General features: G+C 40.1%; 2 protein-coding genes across 4 annotated transcripts in view; one reads left to right on the forward strand and one right to left on the reverse strand.

Annotated features, from left to right (window-relative positions):
* Nucleotides 1-1696, forward strand: part of PIK3R4 (phosphoinositide-3-kinase regulatory subunit 4) — a 39039-nt gene extending 37343 nt beyond the window's left edge. For all 3 annotated transcript variants that reach the window (XM_073333248.1, XM_073333247.1, XM_073333250.1), the window contains exon 20: nt 1080-1696. In XM_073333248.1, coding sequence (XP_073189349.1) covers nt 1080-1250 — 171 coding nt within the window. In that variant the 3' untranslated portion in view covers nt 1251-1696. The remainder of the gene's footprint in view (nt 1-1079) is intronic.
* A 482-nt stretch (nt 1697-2178) lies between these two features.
* Nucleotides 2179-23452, reverse strand: part of COL6A6 (collagen type VI alpha 6 chain) — a 109833-nt gene continuing 88559 nt past the window's right edge. The window contains exons 35-38 of the mRNA XM_073333281.1: nt 14561-15232; nt 6723-6819; nt 5798-6018; nt 2179-4156 (exon numbers count right to left, since the gene is read on the reverse strand). Coding sequence (XP_073189382.1) covers nt 5799-6018; nt 6723-6819; nt 14561-15232 — 989 coding nt within the window. The 3' untranslated portion in view covers nt 2179-4156; nt 5798. The remainder of the gene's footprint in view (nt 4157-5797; nt 6019-6722; nt 6820-14560; nt 15233-23452) is intronic.

The raw sequence follows: 23452 nt of genomic DNA on the forward strand, positions 1-23452 counted from the left end.
ACCTCTTCTCTGGATCGAGGATTTCAGTCAGTGAGTTACATTTTAGAGGCAGAACTTGCTTTTGACAAACAATACCACCAGATAGTATTCAGTGGGGGAAGCCTGATATCTTGGGATGACTTTTGTGATCCTGAAACTCAGTGATTTAACAATTTAATATTTTGGCTTGCCCGTCACTGAGGCATTTCCACTGCCGGCTGTTACCCAGTTAGTGTGGAATTTGTCCTGCAGTTAGAAGTTGAGTACTGTATTAGTTATTTATGCAATGCTGTAAGTACACTTTAATTATGCCATAAGGAACAAATAAATGGAGCACAACTTAAACCATATCAGAAAAGTACAAGAATGTTTTCATTTCAGAATTCTGCTGCGATTGTGTCCCTCAAAGTGACCTTTGGTACTTGCAGCTTTACTAATTTAAATATGGCATTGTAATGTTTTGTATTGATTATTTAATTGAATAAATGCTATTTTAGAATCTTCTTCTAAGGAGGCATTTTTACATATTTCCTTAATATGTAAAATCAGTTGCCAAGGTTTTTTTTTTTTTTTAAATAGAATTTCATCCCTGTATGCCAATTTTGAGAGAATTTTCCCTTATGGAAAAGTCCTATACAATTAGGACAAAACTGGTTGAATTCTCTAGAGATTACTATAAAAATCTGTAGATTTTGAATATATCCTTTCTATAAAGTTAAACATAAATGATATCCCTGCTACATCTAGAATGTTTAAATGAACAGATCTGAACTAGGATTTTTCCATGAGGACAACTAAGCATACATTTTCTCTTTGTAGCTTTTCCTTTACTGAAGGTGTAATGAGTTTGGCACACCAGTGTTTCCCTAATCACTAGTACAGAATTATGACTTCAGTGCAGAATCAAGAAGCTAGATGGTGAATGAAGAGGGCTCTTACCCCGACCCTCTTCAGTAATAGGAGGAGAACTTCTGGCAAAAGACAACTTATGTTGATTTTTTTAATAGTCTTTCTACTTTGCCAGAGTAATGAAACATCATCTTTTAAATGTATGTAATTTTGCATACTTGTTTTATTTTAATACTTCTACTCTCAAACAGGAAATTCAAAACAAGCAGAAGATGGGCCCCACAGATGAGACCCCTCGTCGCGGACCAGAGTCTCTACCAGTTGGACACCATGATATCATCACAGATATTGCTACTTTCCAGACTACTCAAGGGTTTATAGTAACTGCATCAAGAGATGGAATTGTTAAAGTATGGAAGTAAAAGTTGCACTAGTATATAGTATGTAAATATTTGTAACAAAGAATAGTACTATACTGATTTTGAAGAATACGAAGGTGACCATACATCAATCACTATGGTTATTAAAGCTTGTTTAAAGGCCCTTTGAGTTATCATATTACAGCTGCTTGGTTTCTGTAGCACTTTCTGAAAGTAACAAGCAGAAGCTGTTTATGAAGAAATTGTATTTAGCCTTGTGGTAACCATACTATTCTTCAGGAACCTATGAGAAAATAGTTTATGAAATCTCATGTTGCAGATTATAAACATAATGAAAGCTGCTGACTCCTACATAAACAGTATTTATGAAGTCTGACTTTTTTTACGTTGGATCTGGAAGAAGAGTGAAAGAATTTGTTGCACTAATGTCCATGTATACTCTGATAAATATACAGTTAGAGAATAAACTCCATTTGAGCTTACTTGTACAGTAGTTTGTCTGCAATATCTAGTGTCTCTTTACGTCTATGGTGTGTTGAACCTTGAAACCTGCCAGGCTTCTGCTTGCAGGCAAATGTCATTTATTTGAGCATGTTATATAAAAGAGGACTGAAAGCCCAATGGTATTGTGCAGGGAAAAAAATATTTAAGCACTTCTTGCTACCTTCCCCCCCGCTGTAAATGAATGCATAAGCCACAGAATGAGTGATGCATAATGTTTTCTTATTCCATTATACACTTTTTCTTGTACAAAACAGATACGATTGTTATATCCAGGCAGCACGAAGTTTTTAGGTACATCATGAGCAAGCAATTTAGTCTCTTGTATGTAAGTAATGACTTGTAAAGGAACAAGAATTTCCCATCATGATCACTGCATCGTGTCTTATTCTTAACACAGAAGGCTTGATGGGAATAGCACTGAGTATTATTTTTAGCTATTATGATCACATGAAACAAAGACACCATCTGAAGTTTCAGGTAGATAGTTTAATTGGTACCATGACATGTTGCATAACATGCATTAAAGCTCAGTATAATGCCACCATAGTGACAGAAGGTACATTTTACAAACTGTCCCCATACAGTTTTTAAATGTCTTTCACCAATTAGAGGTAACAGATATATTTTTTGAAAAAAAAAAAACCCGAGCATGGCAACTTTAAAACTAGAAGGGTGAAACCACTAACCAGATCTGAACTCTGTAAACAATGCAATATGTGCATGTGACTCCTAGAAATAATGCATAGTATTTTGTACTGTAGCCCCAAATTGTGTTTCATACTCTTATGAGAAGTCTTGTTGACTTCAGCAGTGCTAGTTGGAGGGACATGAGGATCTGAATTTTGGCTCACCACTAACAGATTTGTGTTGCCAGACAACAGTGACAGTTTCAGCAAATCTCTCTTCAATTCCTAATGTCAAAGTACTGTTTTTTGCACACTCACTCACTCAGCAGTACCTCTTTTTCCTAAAAAAGGTAATTCTCAGGTGTAGTCTTAAGTCAGAAGAATGTAAAATATTTTTTATGCTAATCTCTGGACCAAAAACTGGTCTAAATTGCAAAGAATTTGGGATCTGTAGCTTTGAACAATGACTATCAGGCATGCTTATTACTGTGAAGAGTCACCTATGCCTGGTCATAAGAGTTTGAGAAATGGGACTTTTATTCCTTGGAGTGCACGGCTATTCAAAGCCTGATCCCACTAAAGCCAGTAGCGTATATCCCCAGGGATTTGAGTAGTTTTGTTTAAATTTTAAAATTTTCCTTTTTGGAATAAGATACACAGAAAAAAATACATTTAACCAATATCTCTTCTCTTCCACAATTGGCACAACATAATTCTAGGTTCAAGAGTTTACTCCAAGAGTAACTAGCAATGCTTGAGTAATATGGGAAGGATAGTTTGATGGGCTCACTACCTGCTTAAAGTACTTAACGTCCCAGTTAAAATGCAATGAGCTACTGTATATGTATGCTGTCTATTTTTAGATGTCTGTGTACTAACACTGAAATGAAGCTTTGTAAATGTACAACAAACCTGGATGTTGCAATGTTTTTGGTGACTATTTGACATCACATCAGTCTGAAACTTGGTATATTGTGGCATATGAAACTAAATTTCATTTAGCAACTTAACACCTGTAAAAGGACCATCAGCAGCCACTCTGCTTGGTTTCCATCAAAACTTATGATGGAATAGAGACATTCCATGGAATTGACATTTTCTGATGGAAAAAACTTACATGGGGAAGTATTTTTTTTTACAAGCCCTATGCTTATGACCTTGGTTTTTTTTGTTTTGTTTTAAGGCAGACTAGATGCTCCATGTTAAAGAGCACTGTTCTTTTAGAGTGCCCCTTGGTCTAAAGGAAGTAATTCAGTCACCAATTGCACAGTTACTCTACCTGGAAAAGCACAGCAGTGACTAATAAGCCTTCTTCCTATCTTTACAAAATGCAACTTACACCTGTAAAAGGAGTATGGAAAATAAAGTTTCACTGAGAAGAATTTGCACTGCATTGAAAGAGGAGAGTGTTACACACGTTCATGCCTCAATTCTTGCCAGCCAACTCCAACAAAGCACAACTGACCTGGAGACTAGACAGTTCCTCAAGGGCCTGACCCTGTTAATTTTCAAGTGCCCTCACCTTCCACTCAAGTGATTGGGAGTTGAGCACATTCAGTCCTATACAGGAGCAGACCCTACGTGCATATGGATAGATATATTCAAGTTTAACATACACTCTTGTCCATTTTTCAAGGAATAAAATGATTCTGTATCTGACAGATCATGTCCACATTTCTTCCATGATTTCCACCAATAAACCATTGTAGGAGGCAGAGATGGGAATTTTTACAGGTCAGAACCATGCAGCAGTTAGTTTCTTCAGCCCAGTGCCATATTTAACCATTTCATTGTTTAAAACGCTTTGGTTCCAGCCATCTATAAAACAAAAACCCAAAGTGCCCTTTCTTTAGGATGAGACTGTCCATACAGAGGACTGAAAAAAGACTTGTTTTCAATACCATTGCTTTTCTTTTCCCCCCCTAAGCATTGTATTAAGGTAGAGTATCTTTTCAAACCAGGGACTGATGGCCAACTCTTGGCCTCTTGCCACAGCCTGAGCACGTGCTGTGGTGCCTCTCCAGAAGGCCAGGATGGGAACAAATCTTGAGCCAGCTGATGGAGCCAGTCTTGCCTCAGCCAGGAGGAGCGGCAAGATGGCCCGATGCAGTGGCTCTGTTAGTGCCCTCACTTCTCCCTCAGACTGAGCCCAATCCCCCCAAATGACATATGCTGCTTCTGCAGTTGCCAGAAGTGTGGAATTATGGGTAGGCTTTCCACCTCTGAGAACAAAACCAATAGACTAGATCCATCATGGGGATAGGGGAGATGTCTGAGGATGTGAATAAGCACTACACAGCAAAAGAGCATCTAAAACTAATAAGAGCAGAGAAAGCTGATGCACGTGTGCTGCATAGTAGAGACGCAGTTGCAAATGTGCATCCATTCAATCCCCATCACAACTGTACCTGACACTGCATTCCAGGGAAATCTCTACAGCTATTTTCAAAAGCTATGCAAGGGCCATAAAGGAAACAAAAATATTTCAGAAACACATCACTCAGAGCGGTGGATGTGTAGTACCTCTGAAAATTAGGTCACTTATTTAGGTGCTTAAATTCAGGCAGCCAACTTAGAAAATGTGAGCCTTAACCTCTGTGGGCTTCTGTTTCCCCATCCATTAATAGGAGATCACAGTCTTTGCTCCTGTAGAGCATTTTAGACCCGCAGATGAAACGTGCTGTGTAAGTGCTAAGCACTGTAGTTAAGGGAGCTTGAAAGCAGTAGTGAATGCTAGCCATTTGCTTTTCAATTTGCTAGATATTTTACAAGAATATTTTTATTTCCACTTCTTCTAACTGCCATAATATTTATCCATGAGCCTTTATATGCAGCTCTCTTCACAGCATTCTGAGAACAGAATGTGCTGATGACCGATAAACTCTGTAGTGGCTGCAGATCCAACCAAAATCCTCGTTGGGTTTATAATACAGGAGCCTAGGAATTCTTGCTTTGTATTATTTGAACACGATCGTGATTAATATTAATCAAAACAGTTCAGATGGACCAGGTCTTAAGATTTTAAGGAGGGTGCTTGTTTCAGTGAGAATATCGGGGCTTGGGGTAATTGGAGGCCATGGGTGAGCCACATAAGAGGCTCATGTTGGGAAAGAGCCACAGGAGGGCGACTAAGAGGATCATGTGTAGCTGAAGTTAGCTTAGAATGGGCCTGAAGCCATGAAACAGCTCTGTGCTTTGAGGCTACCTGACGGAGAAAGCGAGTGGCAACAGGAAATTCTGCCTGCTTGTGTAGGGGTCCTCTTCCTGTCATGCTGGTGCAGACTCAGTGAGTCTACAGAGGGCAGAAAAGAGGTTAGTTTGATGGCAGGAAGAGGAGGAGGCGACAGAGAAGAGCTGGTATATTTGGCTCCTTTCCCTCAGCTGAATTGTCTAAGGAGGTGCGAAGTCATCCATAGGGTTCCGTGAGGTTTATGCAGACATCCTCCTTCCTTTCCTTACCTCAGACATAACTCACGTTATCTTTCCTTCCGTTTGTTTTGGCAGCATTCTCCATTATGTCTGTAGTTACCATGGACTGATGTGTACTGCTGGCAAAACTGTTGGTGTTTAGAGAACCATCGCTTTTGTCATCCTGGAACATTAGTGTTGCATGCCCAGAAACAGCATATTCAGCATCAGCTATGGCATCACCTCCTGACCAACTGTCATCTATGATAGCTCTGGGAATAAAAGAACAGGAAACATTTTGCCCTGGCAGGAGGACTCAAAAATAGCTGGTATTTGCTAACTTCCTCTATTTCAATGTCTGCCCTTTCCCTTATGTTCCAGTCTTAACTCAACCTCCCAGGAACAGAGGTATTCAGATTTCAATAAGGGCTCGTCTTCACGATTTGTAGCAAGCTGGGGTATGAATCTACCCTGTCCTGCAGTAGGTATCTGTGTAGACCCTGCTGTTATGCACAAGTGCACTTAGGGAGTAGCTGAAAGCACACTAAGGAACTGTTAGTGTGCTGCAGCAGGCTAGTGAAAGTCAGATTTACACCACAGCCTGCTGCAAACTAAATGTTCAGGTGGACAAGCCCTAAGAGCTGAAACCATATGTGGTAGTGCTTTGCACAAATGAGCTCTGCAGGACAAACAGCAATCAGGCAGGAGGAGAATTTTGTATCTCGTTTTAATGATAAGTTTTAAAATCTTTGTTACAATTCTGTAGTTTTCAATTTTTTTTAAATGACTGATAATTTTGATGGCAGAACATGAAATTACTGCCCAGCACAACTACTCACATGCATAAAGTGAAGCACATCTGTGAGCGTTTGCAGGTTCAGGACCTTTGGTAGGAATCCCTACCCAGGAGAACTAGGTGCTCTCATCAATTTGCCCATATATAACAAGTCATCATAAAATAAGTGTCTGGACTCACACATGTTCTTGGCCCCTTCGTGCATATTCTGGTTTCTGAGAGGCAGCTCTGGTACAACTTCTCCTGAGCTGTACTGGTGGATATTTGTTGATTGCACCTGTCAAGAAAACAAGACATAGTAACAAAATGTACCAACTCAATGCAATTTGAAACAGTTTTCACTCAATTTTTCCTCTTCTGCCCCCACGTATCTTCATTCACCCAGCATGGTTGTACTAAATACTGAAAGCAGTAAGACAAATTACTGTCAGAGCTTGCAAGGGCTTATTCTCAGCTTGATGGTATTTCTGTTTGATGTAACACAATAACTTTTGGATGTCACAGCCAAGCGATTCCAAAATCTCAGGGAATGGTCGAGACGTAAGAACGGCCATAGTGGATCAGACAAAAGGTCCATCTAGCCCAATATCCTGTCTTCTGACAGTGGCCAATGCCAGGTGCCCCAGAGGGAATGAACAGAGCAGACAATCACCAAGTGATCCATTCCCTGCCAACCACTCCCAGCCTCTGGCAAGCAGAGCCTCGGGACACCATCCCTATCCATCCTGGCTAATAGCCATTGATGGACCTATCCTCCATGGATTTATCTAGGCATCAGTGGGAAGAATTCTATTGATTTTGGTGAAAATCAGAAGGGGGGAGGGGAATGACACATAGCCCCTGGCATCTGATTGTAGACCTAGAAGCTTCAAGCATCTCTGTAATTGTCTACAAATCAAAGAACTACTGTTGGATCATATTAAAGAAGTTCTGTATTAAAATCACAAATGAGTTTGATTCCCCAGAGTTTCAATTCCAGGGTATTACTAATTAAGAGGTCTCTTGGTTTTTGGTACTGTTTCTCTCCCTCCGTGCGTGAAACTTGCAAGCTGCTAATTGTGTTAGTACATTCTAAGACAGAGTCTGTTCTCAAAGCAATTCACAGAGAGAGAGACTCAAAGCAATACTCTAACAACAGAAACAGCACCCAGAGACTCCCCGCCCTTTTGTTGTATTAACAATTGTGATTAAAATAGAGATAGAGGATGCATGTGGATGGATGCTTGGTGTGGATAATAACTGAATGATCAGGGAGGTGCCAGCCTAAGAATCCAGTGTCCATCAGCTGAAGAAGGCGTCAAGTGGAAATAACCAGAGGACCCCCAGAGGGCAGACTGGAATCCACCCAACAGCCTCAAGAATGGGAGAACCAAAGAACAAGATAACATCTTGGAGCCGTCAGGAATGTGCTATCTGCTGATTGATTCAGCAACAGCATGATGAAGCAATTCCCATAGACTGGCATAGGAAGAAATTCCTGTAAAAATAGACTCTAAAAAGTGAGAACTTTGGGGGTCTGATTCTGCAAACCAACTTCCAGGAGCATCAGATGAGCATCTGACAAGGCCCTGCTCCCTCCTCATGTCCAGGTCACCTGGCCAGTGGCTTGGCATGAGCAACTCTAAGGCTGGTAACTATGATAACTACCTTGCAGAACCTGTGTGTGTGTGTTTGTATGAATGAATGTGTGAATAAATATGAGATTGAATGGAATGTTATAACTATAACTAACTGCTTACTATGATTCTTTCTGTATTCACAGTAAATGTGGTATTTTGCCTTTTTCCCTTTAATAAGATCCTGCTGGTTTTTATTTTATTGGTACAACATTTTGGTGGAGAATTGCGAAAGGGGGAATATTGGTAAAAAACCTCAGTTATTGTAAATATTGGTGTGCACACCGCCAGCTCTAGTGAGCTAGGCATTTCTATTAGGTTAACCAGACCTGCTGGCCTCCGAGAAGGTAGCAGGAAAAACAGATTAAACCAGACCTGCTGGCCTCCGAGAAGGTAGCAGGGGACCTGCTGGCCTTCGAGAAGGTAGCAGGGAAAACAGATTAAACTAGACCTGCTGGCCTCCGGGAAGGTAGCAGGGGACCTGCTGACCTCCGAGAAGGTAGCAGGGAAGAACAGGTTAACCGGACCTGCTGGCCTCCGAGAAGGTAGCAGGGAGAAACAAGTTAACCAGACCTGCTGGCCTCCGAGAAGGTAGCAGGGGACCTGCTGGCCTCCGAGAAGGTAGCAGGAAAAACAGATTAAACCAGACCTGCTGGCCTCCGAGAAGGTAGCAGGAAAAACAGATTAAACCAGACCTGCTGGCCTCTGAGAAGGTAGCAGGGGACCTGCTGGCCTCCGAGAAGGTAATAGGGAAAACAGATTAAACTAGACCTGCTGGCCTCCGGGAAGGTAGCAGGGGACCTGCTGACCTCCGAGAAGGTAGCAGGGAAGAACAGGTTAACCAGACCTGCTGGCCTCCAAGAAGGTAGCAGGGAGAAATAGGTTATCTGGACCTGCTGGCCTCTGGGAAGGTAGCAGGGGACCTGCTGGCCTCCGGGAAGGTAGCAGGGGAAAAACGCATAGATTAAGCTATGATTTCAGAATCTAGGCTGTGTCACTTGCTAAGTAATACCAGCAGTGACAAAGAGATTGAAATATCCATGTTAAGATGTTTAAAAGAAAACAGGGTAAGCCAGTACTAGAGGGAGGAATGGAGTCAGAAGGAACTCCAACCTCACCTTTTGTTAAAGAAATTACACCTTTTAAACAAATCCTTCAAAAATTTGGGCACAGTCCTTGGACTAAACAAGCCCTAGCTGATGTCTGCACTATTTCGGACCTAGAGGATAGATTGGCTCAGTATATCCTCATATACAAACCTTCTAGTGCTGCCAAAAGAGATGCAGCAGCAATTTGGTTGTTGTGGGAGGCATGTAAGGATTCTTCCCTCCGCTTGTCTTCATGTAAAGAGGAAAAGGCACAAATGGAAAAGGGAGCAGACAATTGGAAGGTGCTGGCTACACATATCCAAAGCCAGCTGAAAATAGTGAAAGAGGCACTCCAGGAATACAAAAAGAGTGAAAAAGTTAACTCTGCAGAGGCTGGAGGGAGGCAGGTAAAGGGGGAGAAGGTCCTATGTACGGCACCCCCAGGCATAATTACAAAGAGAAAAGAGAGTAAAAAAAAAAAAGTTAACTCTGCAGAGGCTGGAGGGAATTAAGCAGTTAAACTTTGTATTTCACCCAAACAACTTTTAACCAAAAATGTTAAAAAGGAAAAGTGTTAGAGCATTCTTGGTTTCTTTGCAGCCATTCTGAAAGAAAAATGGGCCCTTTTCCAAAGGAATGTCTGTAAATTAGCCAGGCAAAAATAAACTATCTGATTAAAATCATTTGACTGGACAATTTAGTCAAATTTGCTAAAAGAACATAAGAGGGTTCTATTGGAACTTAACTGCCTCAAATGTATAAAGGGAATGTAAGATGTAAAAAACAGAGCAGTGTGGAAGGGATGTTAAGGAAAAGAAAATGTGTATGTATCTGTCTGTGTGTGTGTAAATATGTAAAGTTCTAAGGACCAGTTAGTTTTGTTTTTGTTAATGCCACTAAAAATCCATTTGACTCTTTAATTCAAAGTTGCAAAACTGACAGACCTTTTTGCTAGACACAGGTAATTAGTGTTGTTTGGCTTTGGGATTTGGCATTTAACCCTTAAAAGGTAACTCAATGCTTTACAAAATTTAAAATGTTTTTAAGTTGTGGCTGCAGCAGGGCAGTCAAAATCAGGAGAATATATAAAAAAAAAATTTGGATTCTTTTTGTTTGTTTTTTGTTTGTTTGTTTTTGTAACAAAATAGCAGATGAGAGTTGTAGTAAAAAAAAAATTAAAAAAAGACAGTGCCTCTCTGAAGCAACAGCAGGGGTGAGGTGCACAAAACAAAAAGAAGCAATGTTAGAAACACTGAGTCTTAAAATGGCTCTGAGTAGTCAGACTGTCACTTTGATAAAGGTACATGAAAACTCTGTAAGCAAAAAAAGAAATAGTGACACCTTATGTAAAAATGGATCTGGATAATGTTATAGAAGTTAAACTATGGAAGGAATGTGCATTTGCCCCAGAACATGTGCAGGGTATATTGTAGAAGGGGCAAAAGAAATGCAAACATACCATGCTACTTAATTAAAATGCTATTAGGGCTCCAAAGGGAGCCACAATAGGTTGGGTTTTCTTTTTCAGATTGCTGTGTGTTTTGGAAGCAGAAGTTAAAAATGATCAAAACTCTGGTGAAAGTTGATTGTGTCCCTTTTAAGATAGAGTCTCTGAGCTGCTGATGGCTTTAAATCCAAAAGCAGGAAGTTTCTGTGAAAATGCAAATTACCTAAATGATAAAGGAAGGAAAGAACTAGCAGCACAAAGGAGCTGCAGATAAAGGACATACCTGGTCAGCAAACAAATTGTCTAAATAAAAGGCATGGGATAACAAGATAATTTTAATAAATGTAATGATAATAAGTATCCCTGTAACAACGTATAGTGTGTATGATTTTTGGAAAAATCCTTTAAGGTCGTATGGTAATGATGCTTCTCAGTTATTACCTGTAAATAAAACTTAAAGCTTAACACAGCAGGAAAAACATTATAAACTTGGTCTGCTGTATAAGAAGGAAAACTCAGGGATTTAATGACTAAACAGTGGGATAATTTCCCCATAACCCTTAAAAGATAAAAGCCTTTGAAACCTGGCCTGCCTATAGAACAAAAACAGGAAAATATGGGGGCAATTTCTCTGTTTTGCCTGCAATCAGCAAGGGTATTTGTAAAAGAAATATTTTAAGCAATAATCTGCCACCCCAAAAGGGGTAGAAACATGTTCTTTTTGTCTTTCAGAAAATCAGGAAAAGCTGCCAGCTGAAAAGCAACCCAATACCACGAATCTACTGTCACAATAGAAATTGTGTTCTGTGTTCTATGTTTTGTCTTGTGTTTTGTGTTGTTGCTAGCACTGTTGTGTGTTTAAAAAAAAAAATACTGAAGACCTGCAGGAACTTAAAAATAAATTAAGCTTTCTGTCCCAGCTACAGGACAGCCTGATACAAAAACAAGTACATGCCAAAGTAGACTTGGTCCAAATTGGTCTGGGTAACCTAAAAGGCCAATGGAATCTTTAGTAATGGCTTAATACTACCACATGGCTTATCCATAAGAAAAAAAAAATATTAGAAATAGGAAACTACACAGGCATAGCTATGGGATGCACTGAAATGCAGATACTTGCACTAGCTACTTTGGAACACAAAATGTTCTGGGTCATTTTGGGAAATATTAAGGGTTTGATGCATTTGTTAAAAAAGAAAGAGATCATTGTTTGACACTTATCAATATGAATGGATGCAATATGTTTCCACTATTGTAAACCAGACTTGTTAATGGGAGAAATTGTTGTCAAAATTGCACACCAACAGTCCCTGGAGGCAAAGGTATTGAAGGTTAACCCACTCCCCATATTACACATGGGATCCTTTTGGCTACCCTGGACCTTGAGCCAGTGAGCTGGGGAGGGAGGGAAGCTATTGGACACTAGAGGTTGTACTGAATGGACTCCTCAAAAGTGGGTGTGCCTCACCTTGCCTGTTGCCCCAGAACCTTGTAGTAAAGATACATCACTAGGATCATGTATGTGGCATGAATTGGAATCACAAACTCAAATTGCCTCACAGTACTTTCTCTTGAATAGGCTACATAGAAAGTGACGCTGACGATTATAAATCTTGTCAAAAGGGGGATTATGTTGGATCATATTAAAGAAGTTCTGTATTAAAATCACAAATGAGTTTGATTCCCCAGAGTTTAAATTCCAGGGTATTACTAATTAAGAGGTCTCTTGGTTTTTGGTACTGTTTCTCTCCCTCTATGTGTGAAACTTGCAAGCTGCTAATTGCGTTAGTACATTCTAAGACAGAGTCTGTTCTCAAAGCAATTCGCACAGAGAGAGAGACTCAAAGCAATACTCTGTAACAACAGAAACAGCACCCAGAGACTCCCCGCCCTTTTGTTGTATTAACAATTATGATTAAAATAGAGATAGAGGATGTATGTGGATGGATGCTTGGTGTGGATAATAACTGAATGATCAGGGAGGTGCCAGCCTAAGAATCCAGTGTCCATCAGCTGAAGAAGGCGTCAAGTGGAAATAACCAGAGGACCCCCAGAGGGCAGACTGGAATCCACCCAACAGCCTCAAGAATGGGAGAACCAAAGAACAAGATAACATCTTGGAGCCGTCAGGAATGTGCCATCTGCTGATTGATTCAGCAACAGCATGATGAAGCAATTCCCATAGACTGGCATAGGAAGAAATTCCTGTAAAAATAGACTCTAAAAAGTGAGAACTTTGGGGGTCTGATTCTGCAAACCAACTTCCAGGAGCATCAGATGAGCATCTGACAAGGCCCTGCTCCCTCCTCATGTCCAGGTCACCTGGCCAGTGGCTTGGCATGAGCAACTCTAAGGCTGGTAACTATGATAACTACCTTGCAGAACCTGTGTGTGTGTGTTTGTATGAATGAATGTGTGAATAAATATGAGATTGAATGGAATGTTACAACTATAACTAACTGCTTACTATGATTCTTTCTGTATTCACAGTAAATGTGGTATTTTGCCTGTTTCCCTTTAATAAGATCCTGCTGGTTTTTATTTTATTGGTACAACACTACTTGATGGCTGCCATTAACGCTTTCTATCATAACACCCACCCCCATCTCAGGTCTGCCCATCCTCCCAATTCAGTTTTAAAATACTGACGAGACAGAGAGAGAGAGAGAGAGAGAGAGAGAGAGAGAATCAGAACTGTGGCATGGGGGCACATGCAGCCCCTGACATGAGAGCTCCTGGTATGAAGGAGGGGGATTGCAGGGAGTTTCTGAAATAGGATGGTGGTACACAGGGATCCTGTGTGAAGGGTGGAGGAATGCAAGATGCTCCTGGTGTGGGTAATGTGCTTGGCCTAAAGAAGTAACAAATGTGCAACTCTCTAGTATGCTTAACCTTTAAAAGTAATCTTGATACATTAATTACAACATTTCTTATAGTTCACTGGTTCAATAAGAGAATGAGAACAGGCCTATTGACAAACTCAGTTTAAATACCTTCTGTTTCTTTATGCATAGGCACCATTGTTTAGACACATTCACACCATAATGCTATTACAAGCTATGATTAGTTTATAGTATATTTGTTCTCTCACCCTTGCAATTCAGTCTCTCTCAAAGGCTTACTTTTGCCTAGGGATCTAAAAATAATTCAAAATTTGTCTATGTTAAGCTAAGGACTTCAGGATAATTGTCCAATTATGCTTTGAATTCTCCTCCAGTATCATTCCATCAATGAGTCTACAAGGGCTGCTGTGATGTGTAAGCAGCATAGATTGTACTAAATACATCCCCCATCTGCAGGTTCTTCTGATGTTTAGTCAAGTGATCCAAGAACACAACCAACCTTCTGACATATCACTGTGTTGATCTACTACTAGGTCAGTGTTTTTTTCCTGTTTATTGAATAAATGGAAGGCCCAGGGAACCGATAATAGGATATCAAGCCCTCAGCCTAGATCACTGGTCCAAACTGTGGCAGAAGCTAGAAGTGACCTAAAGTCACTGCCATCTGACAGTTGTTAGGTGGTCTATGTGAAATAAGGTTGGTGGCCTTAGTTAAATTCCTAGTAGAGAGATTTCCCCATCATAAAACCTATTGAGATCACCAGTGTTGATAGTCTTATTAGACAGCCCTAGGAATGAACAAGCATGGAATTGAACCACTCTTTCACCCCTTAAGTATTTAAGTTGATCCACTGAGGACAGAACTGAGGGACTTTGGAATGGGAAACTTCCATTGAAGTCTCCATGCTAAACACATTTGTGAATCTATGGAAGACTAATGTCCAAGGTTATCAACCTAACCTTTTTCATGAGTTGTTGGACATTCACTGAAGAACAATGAAACAGCATTAACATAATAACTTACGCCTGAGGAGATGCACAAACGGTTTCATAAACCTCACTACATATTCAAGTTCAGGCTTGTGAACTCTGCCCAGCTGAACCAAATGATGTTCCAGGGGAATACTAGCCAGCTCTTCCAATTCTTTGTCGTTATATACATGTCCTAATGAAATTACAAACAGAGCATATCCTTGGCACTTGGCTCTCAGAGATGCCTTCTTTAATATTTCTTTATCCCACTGACTTGTTTCTCCAGCAGATATAACAATGATAGCCTTGTGTTGTCTGGAGTGGGGTGCAGTTAAGAAAACATTATCAATTGTCCACTGTATGGCATGGCCAAGAGCAGCTGCTCCATTCAACTGTTGAACAGATTGTCGGATATGTCTTTTCATTAACGGTCTACTGCTGTAGGCAACAAAGTCAAACTCTTTCTTTACAGGGCTCCTCCCTGGGCGGGGTTTGAAACCTGGAGGAGCATGGCTCACCACAGCCACCCTATCACCTGTGGAAGAAGTCTCTGGCTCAGAGGAAATGTTAAAGTTATCAAGTACTCTGCTCAAGAAGTTTTTCACGTTCTCAAATTCGGCACCACTCATTTTCTGTGAGCTATCCAAAATGAAAGCAGCATCCACATATGCCGGTGGTGATCGGTATCTGCGGCGTTCACAAAACTCATCTGGTTTACATTTGTCTGAAAATAAACAAAAAATTAGTTTGTACTTCTCTTTTTAAGAAACTGAAAGTGTGACAAGAGAAACGGCGTCTGAGCTCTCAGTTCTGGAGAGGATTAAAGAGCCTAAGCTTAAAGTATTAACAACAGTCTTCTACCTTTGTGAAAGTTATGTATAATTAAAATCAGAAAGCTAAGGGATGGATCCTTTGAAATAATCTTCTCCACACAAGATTCAGCCTTATTACTAGGGCTGTCAAGTAATCACAGTAAACTCATGCGATTAACAAAAAAAATTAATTGCGATTAAAGAAATTAATCACGATTAATCGCAGTTTTAATCACACTGTTAAACAGTAGAATATCAATTGAAATTTATTAAATATGTTGGATGTTTTTCTACATTTTCATAGATATTGTATTGTGTTATAATTGAAATCAGTGTATATTATTTTTGATTACAAAGATTCAAGTACTGTAGTATAATCTCTTTGTTGTTAATGTAGATTTTTTTTGTTACATAACTGCACTCAAAAACAATGTAAAACTTCGGAGCCTACAAGTCCACACAGTCCTACTTCTTGTTCAGCCAATCTCTTATTTTACATGAGAGAATGATTCCCTCTTCTTATTTATAATGTCACCAGAAAGTGAGAACAGGCATTTGCATGGCATGTTTGTACCTGGCACGGCAAGGTATTTACCTGCCAGATATGCTAAACATTCGTATGTCCCTTCATGCTTTGGCCACCATTCCAGAGGACATGCTTCCATGCTGATGACACTCATTAAAAACAAACAAACAATGCATTAATTAAATTTGTGACTGAACTGCATGTCTCCTGCTCTGTTTTACCTGCATTCTGCCATATATTTCATATTATAGCAGTCTCGGATGATGACCCAGCACGTGTTGTTCATTTTAAGAACACTTTCACTGCAGATTTCACAAAACACAAAGAAGGTACTAATGTGAGATTACTAAAGATAGCTACAGCATTCGACTCAGGGTTTAAGAATCTGAAGTGCCTTCCAAAACCTGAGAGGAACAAGGTATGGAGCATGCTTTCATGTGTCTTAAAAGAGCAACACACCGATGCGGAAGCTACAGAACTTGAACCATCAAAAAAGAAAATCAGCCTTCTGCTGGTGGCATCTGACTCAGATAATGAAAATGAACACGTGTCGGTCTGCACTGCTTTGGATTGTTATCGAGCAGAACCCATCATCAGCATGGACGCATGTCCCCTGGAATGGTGTTTGAAGCATGAAGGGACATATGAATCGTTAGTGCATCTGGCATGTAAATATCTTGCAACACCAGCTACAACAGTACCACGATAACGCTTGTTCTCATTTTCAGGTGACATTGTAAACAAGAAGCGGGCAGCATTATCTCCTGCAAATGTAAACAAACTTGTTTGTCTGAGTAACTGGCTGAACAAGAAGTAGGACTGAGTGGACTTGCAGGTTCTAAAATTTTCATTGTTTTATTTTTGAATGCAGTTATTTTTTTACATAATTCTACATTTGTAAGTTCAACTTTCATGATAAAGAGATTGCACTACAGTACTTGTGAATTGAAAAATACTATTTCTTTTGGGCTTTTTTACAGTACAAATACTTGTAATCAAAAAATTAATATAAAGTGAGCTTTGTATTCTGTGTTGTAATTGAAATTGATATATTTGAAAATGTAGAAAACATCCAAAAATATTTAAGTAAATGGTATTCTATTATTGTTCAACGGTGCGATTAATCATGAATAATTTTTTTAATCGCTTGACAGCCCTACTTATTACATTAAAATTCCCTCCCATTCACTTGTTTTAGGAGACTGGTGACATTTGTGGCATTATTTACTTTGATGCAAATTTAGAGCCAGAAGCAACTTTGCAATACATATAAATAGCCCTAAAACACAATGTTCTAAAAACATTTATCACAGTACTGAGAAATATGTAAGGAACTGTTCAGATGTTACAATGACCAAATATATATTGGTATTCTATTAGCAATTATCACTGAATTCTTATTTGGGAAAACATGTATATTTACTGGCATTGAATGAGAAATAACTAAAAGGAGAAATTTCTTTTTGAAAGAATACCACTCTAAGGCCTGGGCTACACTAGGTGGGGGGTGTTCGAACTAAGATACGCAACTTCAGCTACGTTATTCGCCTAGCTGAAGTTGAAGTACCTTAGTTCGACTTACCTGGCCGTCCTCACGGCAGCGAGTTGACCACAGTGGCTCCCCCGTAGACTCCGCTTACTCCTCCTGCCAAGGTGGAGTACAGGCGTCGATTCAGGGATCGATTTATCGCGTTTAGACGAGACGTGATAAATCGATCCCCGATAGATTGATCACTACCTGCTGGATGGGCGGGTAGTGAAGACGTACCCTGAGTGTTCCAATGAGCACTCTGGGTGCTTCAATCAGCACTCAGGGTGCAATGTTCTATGTAGATTTCCACATTTCAATCATGCTGGATGCTGCACACCACCCCTAAAGGCTTAAAGATGCTCTTCCAGAATTATATACCAAATTCCCAACCACTAAGAAATCTGCGTGCTCCTTAATCTGTCTTCTTTCCAATGGAATAGTAAGTCATTCCACTGACAAGACATGCACATTGAAAACTGCTGTAACACACCTCCTACAACGTCTTTATTTATTATAGAAAAGCATTATAAAATACCATACTATGTATGAAGGGCAGGGGTGTTGCTCGAGTCACACTGAGTCGTGTGTGTATGCTCTGCTATTTCATGCACTTTACTTTTTCCAAGGACCGTTCTAGGACCAGATTATCCTTAGCCCTAATGTGAATACACAGATTGTGGAAGGCACAGGGAACATCCTATGCAAGGGCCAGGGCCCATCATGATCGCTGCATTCCGAGAATGCAGGGATTGCTCTCTCCCTGCATCCCCAAAGTTGCAAATCAGCCCAAAAGTGGTGAGAGGGGTAAGGAGGAATCAGGGCCATGGGCCCACTTCCTATCCATGCCTGACTGGACAGGCTGCCTGATTCCAAGGGATGGTACAATTTGGACACTTGCCCTTCTGGCTAGGGAGCTCAGTTGATCAAGGGTGTAAGTGGCCTCCAGCAATGCAGTACTCTAGCTCCTGAGGACAAAACCACCCTGAGCTTCCTCTGGGAGGATATGCATTGCCCTCTGTGAGGATCCAAGCACATGGCAACTTTCAGCATAGCTTGCAGGCTTTTCAATTCAATGCAGGCCCCTTCCCTTGAAGTTCTGTGGGCACTACTTTGGAACCTCTGACCTAGAGGAAGTTGTACTACACAGTCTGGGGCACTGGAAGAGCTGCCCAGCCTGGATGCTTCCTCTGGAAGCTGGAAACATTGCTTGTTTCAATTAAATTAACGGACCTGAGTTGACAGGAAAATTAAAATCAACTACATTTTATTTTTATTTACCAAACTAGACATTGACCCTAGATTCCAAATAGCAGAAGAACTTCTTACATGGACAGAAATATTTACTAGGTTATTAAACTGAAAGTAATTTTGCAGTTTAGCAATACAACAGATGAAGCATTTGAAGGATTTAAACATTTTTATTAGGCAGTCAAGCGATTAAAAAAATTAATCATGTGATTAATTGCTCTGTTAAGAATAGAATACCATTTATTTAAATATTTTTGGATGTTTTCTACATTTTCAAATATATTGATTTCAATTACAACACAGATTACAAAGTGTACAGTGCTCACGTTATATTTATTTTTTATTACAAATATTTGCACTGTAAAAAAAGTATTTTTCAACTCATCTAATACAAGTATTGTAGTGCAATCTCGATCATGAAAGTTAAAATTACAAATGTAGAATTATGTACAAAAAATAACTGCACTCAAAAACAAAACAATGTAAAACTTTAGAGCCTACAAGTCCACTCAGTCCTACTTCTTCAGCCAATTGCTCAGACAAACAAGTCTGTTTACATTTTCAGGAGATAATCATAGAATCATCAAACTGCAAGGGACCTCGAGAGGTCATCTAGTTCAGTCCCCTACACTCAAGGCAGGACCAGTAGACCATCCCTGACAGGTGTTTGTCCAACCTGCTCTTAAAAATCCCCAATGATGGAGATTCCACAACCTCCCTAGGCAATTTATTCCAGTGCTTAACAACTCTGACAGCTAGGAAGTTTTTCCTAATGTCCAACCTAAACTGCTTCTTGTTTACAATGTCACCTGGAAGTGAGAATAGGTGTTCTCATGGCACTGTTGTAGCCAGTGTCGCAAGGTATTTATGTGCCAGAGGTGGTAAAGATTCATATGTCCCTTCATACTTCGCCCACCATTCCAGAATACATGCTTCCATGCTAATGAACAGTTCTGCTCAATAACAATCCAAAGCAGTGCGGACTGACGCACGTTCATTTTCATCATCTGAGTCCGATGCCACCAACAAAAGATGGATTTTCTTTTTTGGTGGTTTGGGTTCTGTAGTTTCCGCATCAGAGTGTTGCTCTTTTAAGACTTCTGAAAACATGCTCCATACCTTGTTCCTCTCAGATTTTGGAAGGTACTTCAGATTCTTAAACCTTGGGTCAAGTGCTTTAGCTATCTTTAGAAATCTCACATAGGTACCTTCTTTGCGTTTTGTGAAATCTGCAGTGAAAGTGTTCTTAAAATGAATGTGTGCTGGGTCATCATCTGAGACTGCTATAATATGAAATATATGGCAGAATGCAGGTAAAACAGAGCAGGAGACATACAATTCTCCCTCAAGGAGTTCAGTCACAAATTTAATGCATTATTTTTTTAACAAGCATCATTGCCATTGAAACAGGTCCTCTGGAATGGTGGCGAAAGCATGAAGGTACATATGAATGGTTAGCATATCTGGCACATAAATATCTTGAACAGTGCCATGAGAACACCTGTTCTCATTTTCAGGTGACATTGTAAATAAAAAGCAGGAAGCATTATGTCCCATAAAAGTAAACAAATTTGTTTGTCTTGGTGATTGGCTGAACAAGAAGTAGGACTGAATGGACTTGTAGGCTCTAAAGTTTTATTATATTGTTTTGTTTTTTAGTGCAGTTATATAACAAAAAAAATCTACATTTGTAAGTTGCACTTTCACTATAGAGATTGCACTATAGTACTTGTATGAGGTTAACTGAAAATTACTATTTCTTTTACCATTTTTACAGTGCAAATATTTGTAATAATAATATAAAGTGAACACTATACCCTTTGCCTTCTGTGTTGTAAACTGAAATAAAATATTTGAAAATGTTGAAAAACATCCAAAATATTTAATAAATTTCAATTGGTATTCTATTGGTTTAACAGTGTGATTAAAACTGTGATTAAATCACAATTATTTTTTGAGTTAATTGCGTGAGTTAAGTGCCATTAATCGACAGCCCTAATTTTTAGGTATTTGAGTATATTTCCTCCTAAGAAAAACTTGGCAACACAGATAGTTGAGGTAAGCAGTTGCTTGTAAATCATGATCAACATGCTACTCCTTGAAAAGTTCCCCCCTTTTAGGGATTAACTTGTGAAGAAGAAATAGAGCCAGAAAATTCAGCTGTGGTTATTTGAAACACCAATGTCTTTGCCTAAATGCTTTTGCCAGTCTCTCTCAGGCTTTTTGCCAGGCAGCACTAAATAATAGTGTTTGTTCTCTAATACATATGGATCTTACCAGGGTGGATTTGATTTAAATTAAATTGATTTAAATCACTAGTCAGGCAGACTCGATTTAATTATGGATTTCTACATAAAAGTGCATTCTTGTTGGTTGTTATAACCTTAATACATATTCTTCACAACTCAGAGATGGATGTAGGTTTCATTTTTAGAAGGTATACACGTTACATTTTTAAAGTGATTTATTTTGAAAACTTTTCAGATTAGTTTTACAGCTGTATCAGAAAATGAATGATTGTTTGGTTATTTCATTTACCAAAGGTAATTGAAGCAGATATTTATGAAGTCATTGGAAGGTGAACTATCTCCAATTCAACAGGTTAATCATTAATATTTGGAGGATTTTCTTGCCATGCTGTATTAGGAGGAGAACCTCACCAGACAGATATTTAAAGTTTTATTTAACTAAAATAACTGGATTTTTTCTTCAACAGCACACAATATTTTAACAAAACAAGCATATGAATTTTTGAATTTAGTTAAACATTCAAGTTTTTAAAACATCAGGTTTGTTTTTGTTAAAAAATTGTTTTTAACTAAAATAGTTAAATGAAATATTTAAAAAACAAAAAGCAAAAATTAAATAGACTATGTCAGCAAGGTCAACATGAGAAACTTAAAATGTTGGCTTCTGCAGCTAACTCAGTCGTCTTCACCTTCGTTTTCCAGTTTGTTCATAATCTGGAAAAGAAAAACAAGCTTGCCTGCTTTTCCAGGTCCCAAATGATTTCTCAATTAGGAATGAATTAGTCCAGAGGAAGACAATATTCTTTCTACACGGGCAGAAGAAGTGACCTGTTTTTTCTTCATTCGTTTCTTCATTTTTCTTCATTCGTTTTTTTAATGCTTGTAATTTAACTCTGTCATTGCATTTTTCTCTTTTTAAGATCTCACTCAGTTCCTTCCAAATTTCAACAGCGTCAGCAATAAAGCTGCTATTTCCCTGCATTTTGTTCAAGGCTCCAGAAATAGGCTTCAGGGTACTCAGCATCTGTTCAACATTTCTTTTAAGCCCAATGTTAAGAACTTTGGCTGTGACAGTGCCATCTATTTTTTCACGATTTTGTTCACAAACTGTCATCAGATTAGGCCAGTTCTTGATATAGTGCTCAAAACAGTCCACTACTGAGTTCCATCGCACGTCTTGTGGGAGAGTTAGCTTGGCTCCTTCCACTTTTTTTCAGAGCAGCTGCTGCAAAGTGGTTGTTACAGAAGAATTTTGCAATTCCAACATTAGCCTTTATTTTTGGAACACTGAAGTCTTTAGCTAGGAGGTGCATCAAATGAGCACTGCAACCATATGTTATTAGCTTGGGACTCTCTTCACTGTCTTCTAAATTTCTTCTCATCTTGGATACATTTGCAGCATTGCCTGTGACCAAGCTGCGTACAAGACATTTGAATTCCCCCCCCACACACAGTTTGTTATAGCTTTTACTGCTACTTCTTGTAAGTATTCTGCTGTGTGTGCATTTCCTGATGCATCAATTGTTTCTGTAAGGAAGACATTCCCTTCTTCTGTTGTCACACAAGCATATACAACAGGATGATTGTGGACATTGCTCCACCCATCAAGACTCAGGTTAACAATGTCACCCTCTAGATCAGGGGTCTCAAACCCAACTTACCTTAGGGCCAGTGCCAGTCCTCAGTTCTCCCAGCGGGCCAATAATGTCACTCATGCCTCCCAGAACCCGCCTCTCAAACTCTGCCCCCCTAACTCCGCCCCCCCACCTGCCTAAGGCTCTGGGAGGGAGTTTGGGTGTGGGAGGTGGTCTGGGGTAGGGGATTGGTGTGCAGGCTCTGGGAGGGAGTTTGGGCAGGGGAGAGGGTCTGGGGTGCAGACTCGGGGATGGAGTTTGGGTGCTGGTGCAGGAGGAGGGGGAAGGGCTGCAGGTTCTTGGAGGGAGTTTGGGGGCGGGAGGGGGTGTGTGGGAAGGGGATGCAGGCTCTGGGAGGGAGGTGCAGCACTTACCTGGGGCTCCCCCAGGCACCACCCCCACAGCTTCCCACTGTCTGCAGGGGCGCTCAGGGCGGGGGCAGCACGCAGAGGCACAGCCCTGCCCCAGGGAGAGACCCGCAGTCACTGGAGCGAGCGCACAGGAAGCCGCTGAGCTCCGCTGCGCTGCCGGTGGTGGGCAGGGCCTCAGGTGATGCGCGGGTGGGGGGTGGCAACGGGGCCAAGGGAGAGACCTGGCCCGAAAATTGCTGGAGCCCTGCAGGACACATTGGGGAGGTTCTCGGGCCGCAGATGACCCGTGGGCCGGGAGTTTGAGACCCCTGTGCTAGACCTTTTGCACACTGCTCAATTTCTCTTTCATACACTTTATCCAGCAATTTGCCTGCTCTGTTGGGTGGACTGTACCCTGGTCTTAATGACTGAACCATGTTAATGAAGTGTGGGTTCTCAATCATACAGAACGGAGAGTTTGTTGCATAAACAAACTGGGCAATTTTTTCATCAATTACCTGTTTTTGTAATCTGCTGGTTCTTATCACAAACTTATCTATGGTTGTTTCTGGATGACGGAGATTTTTTCTTTTT

Source organism: Lepidochelys kempii, chromosome 2, assembly GCF_965140265.1.
Source record: "Lepidochelys kempii isolate rLepKem1 chromosome 2, rLepKem1.hap2, whole genome shotgun sequence".
Taxonomy (NCBI): domain Eukaryota; kingdom Metazoa; phylum Chordata; order Testudines; family Cheloniidae; genus Lepidochelys; species Lepidochelys kempii.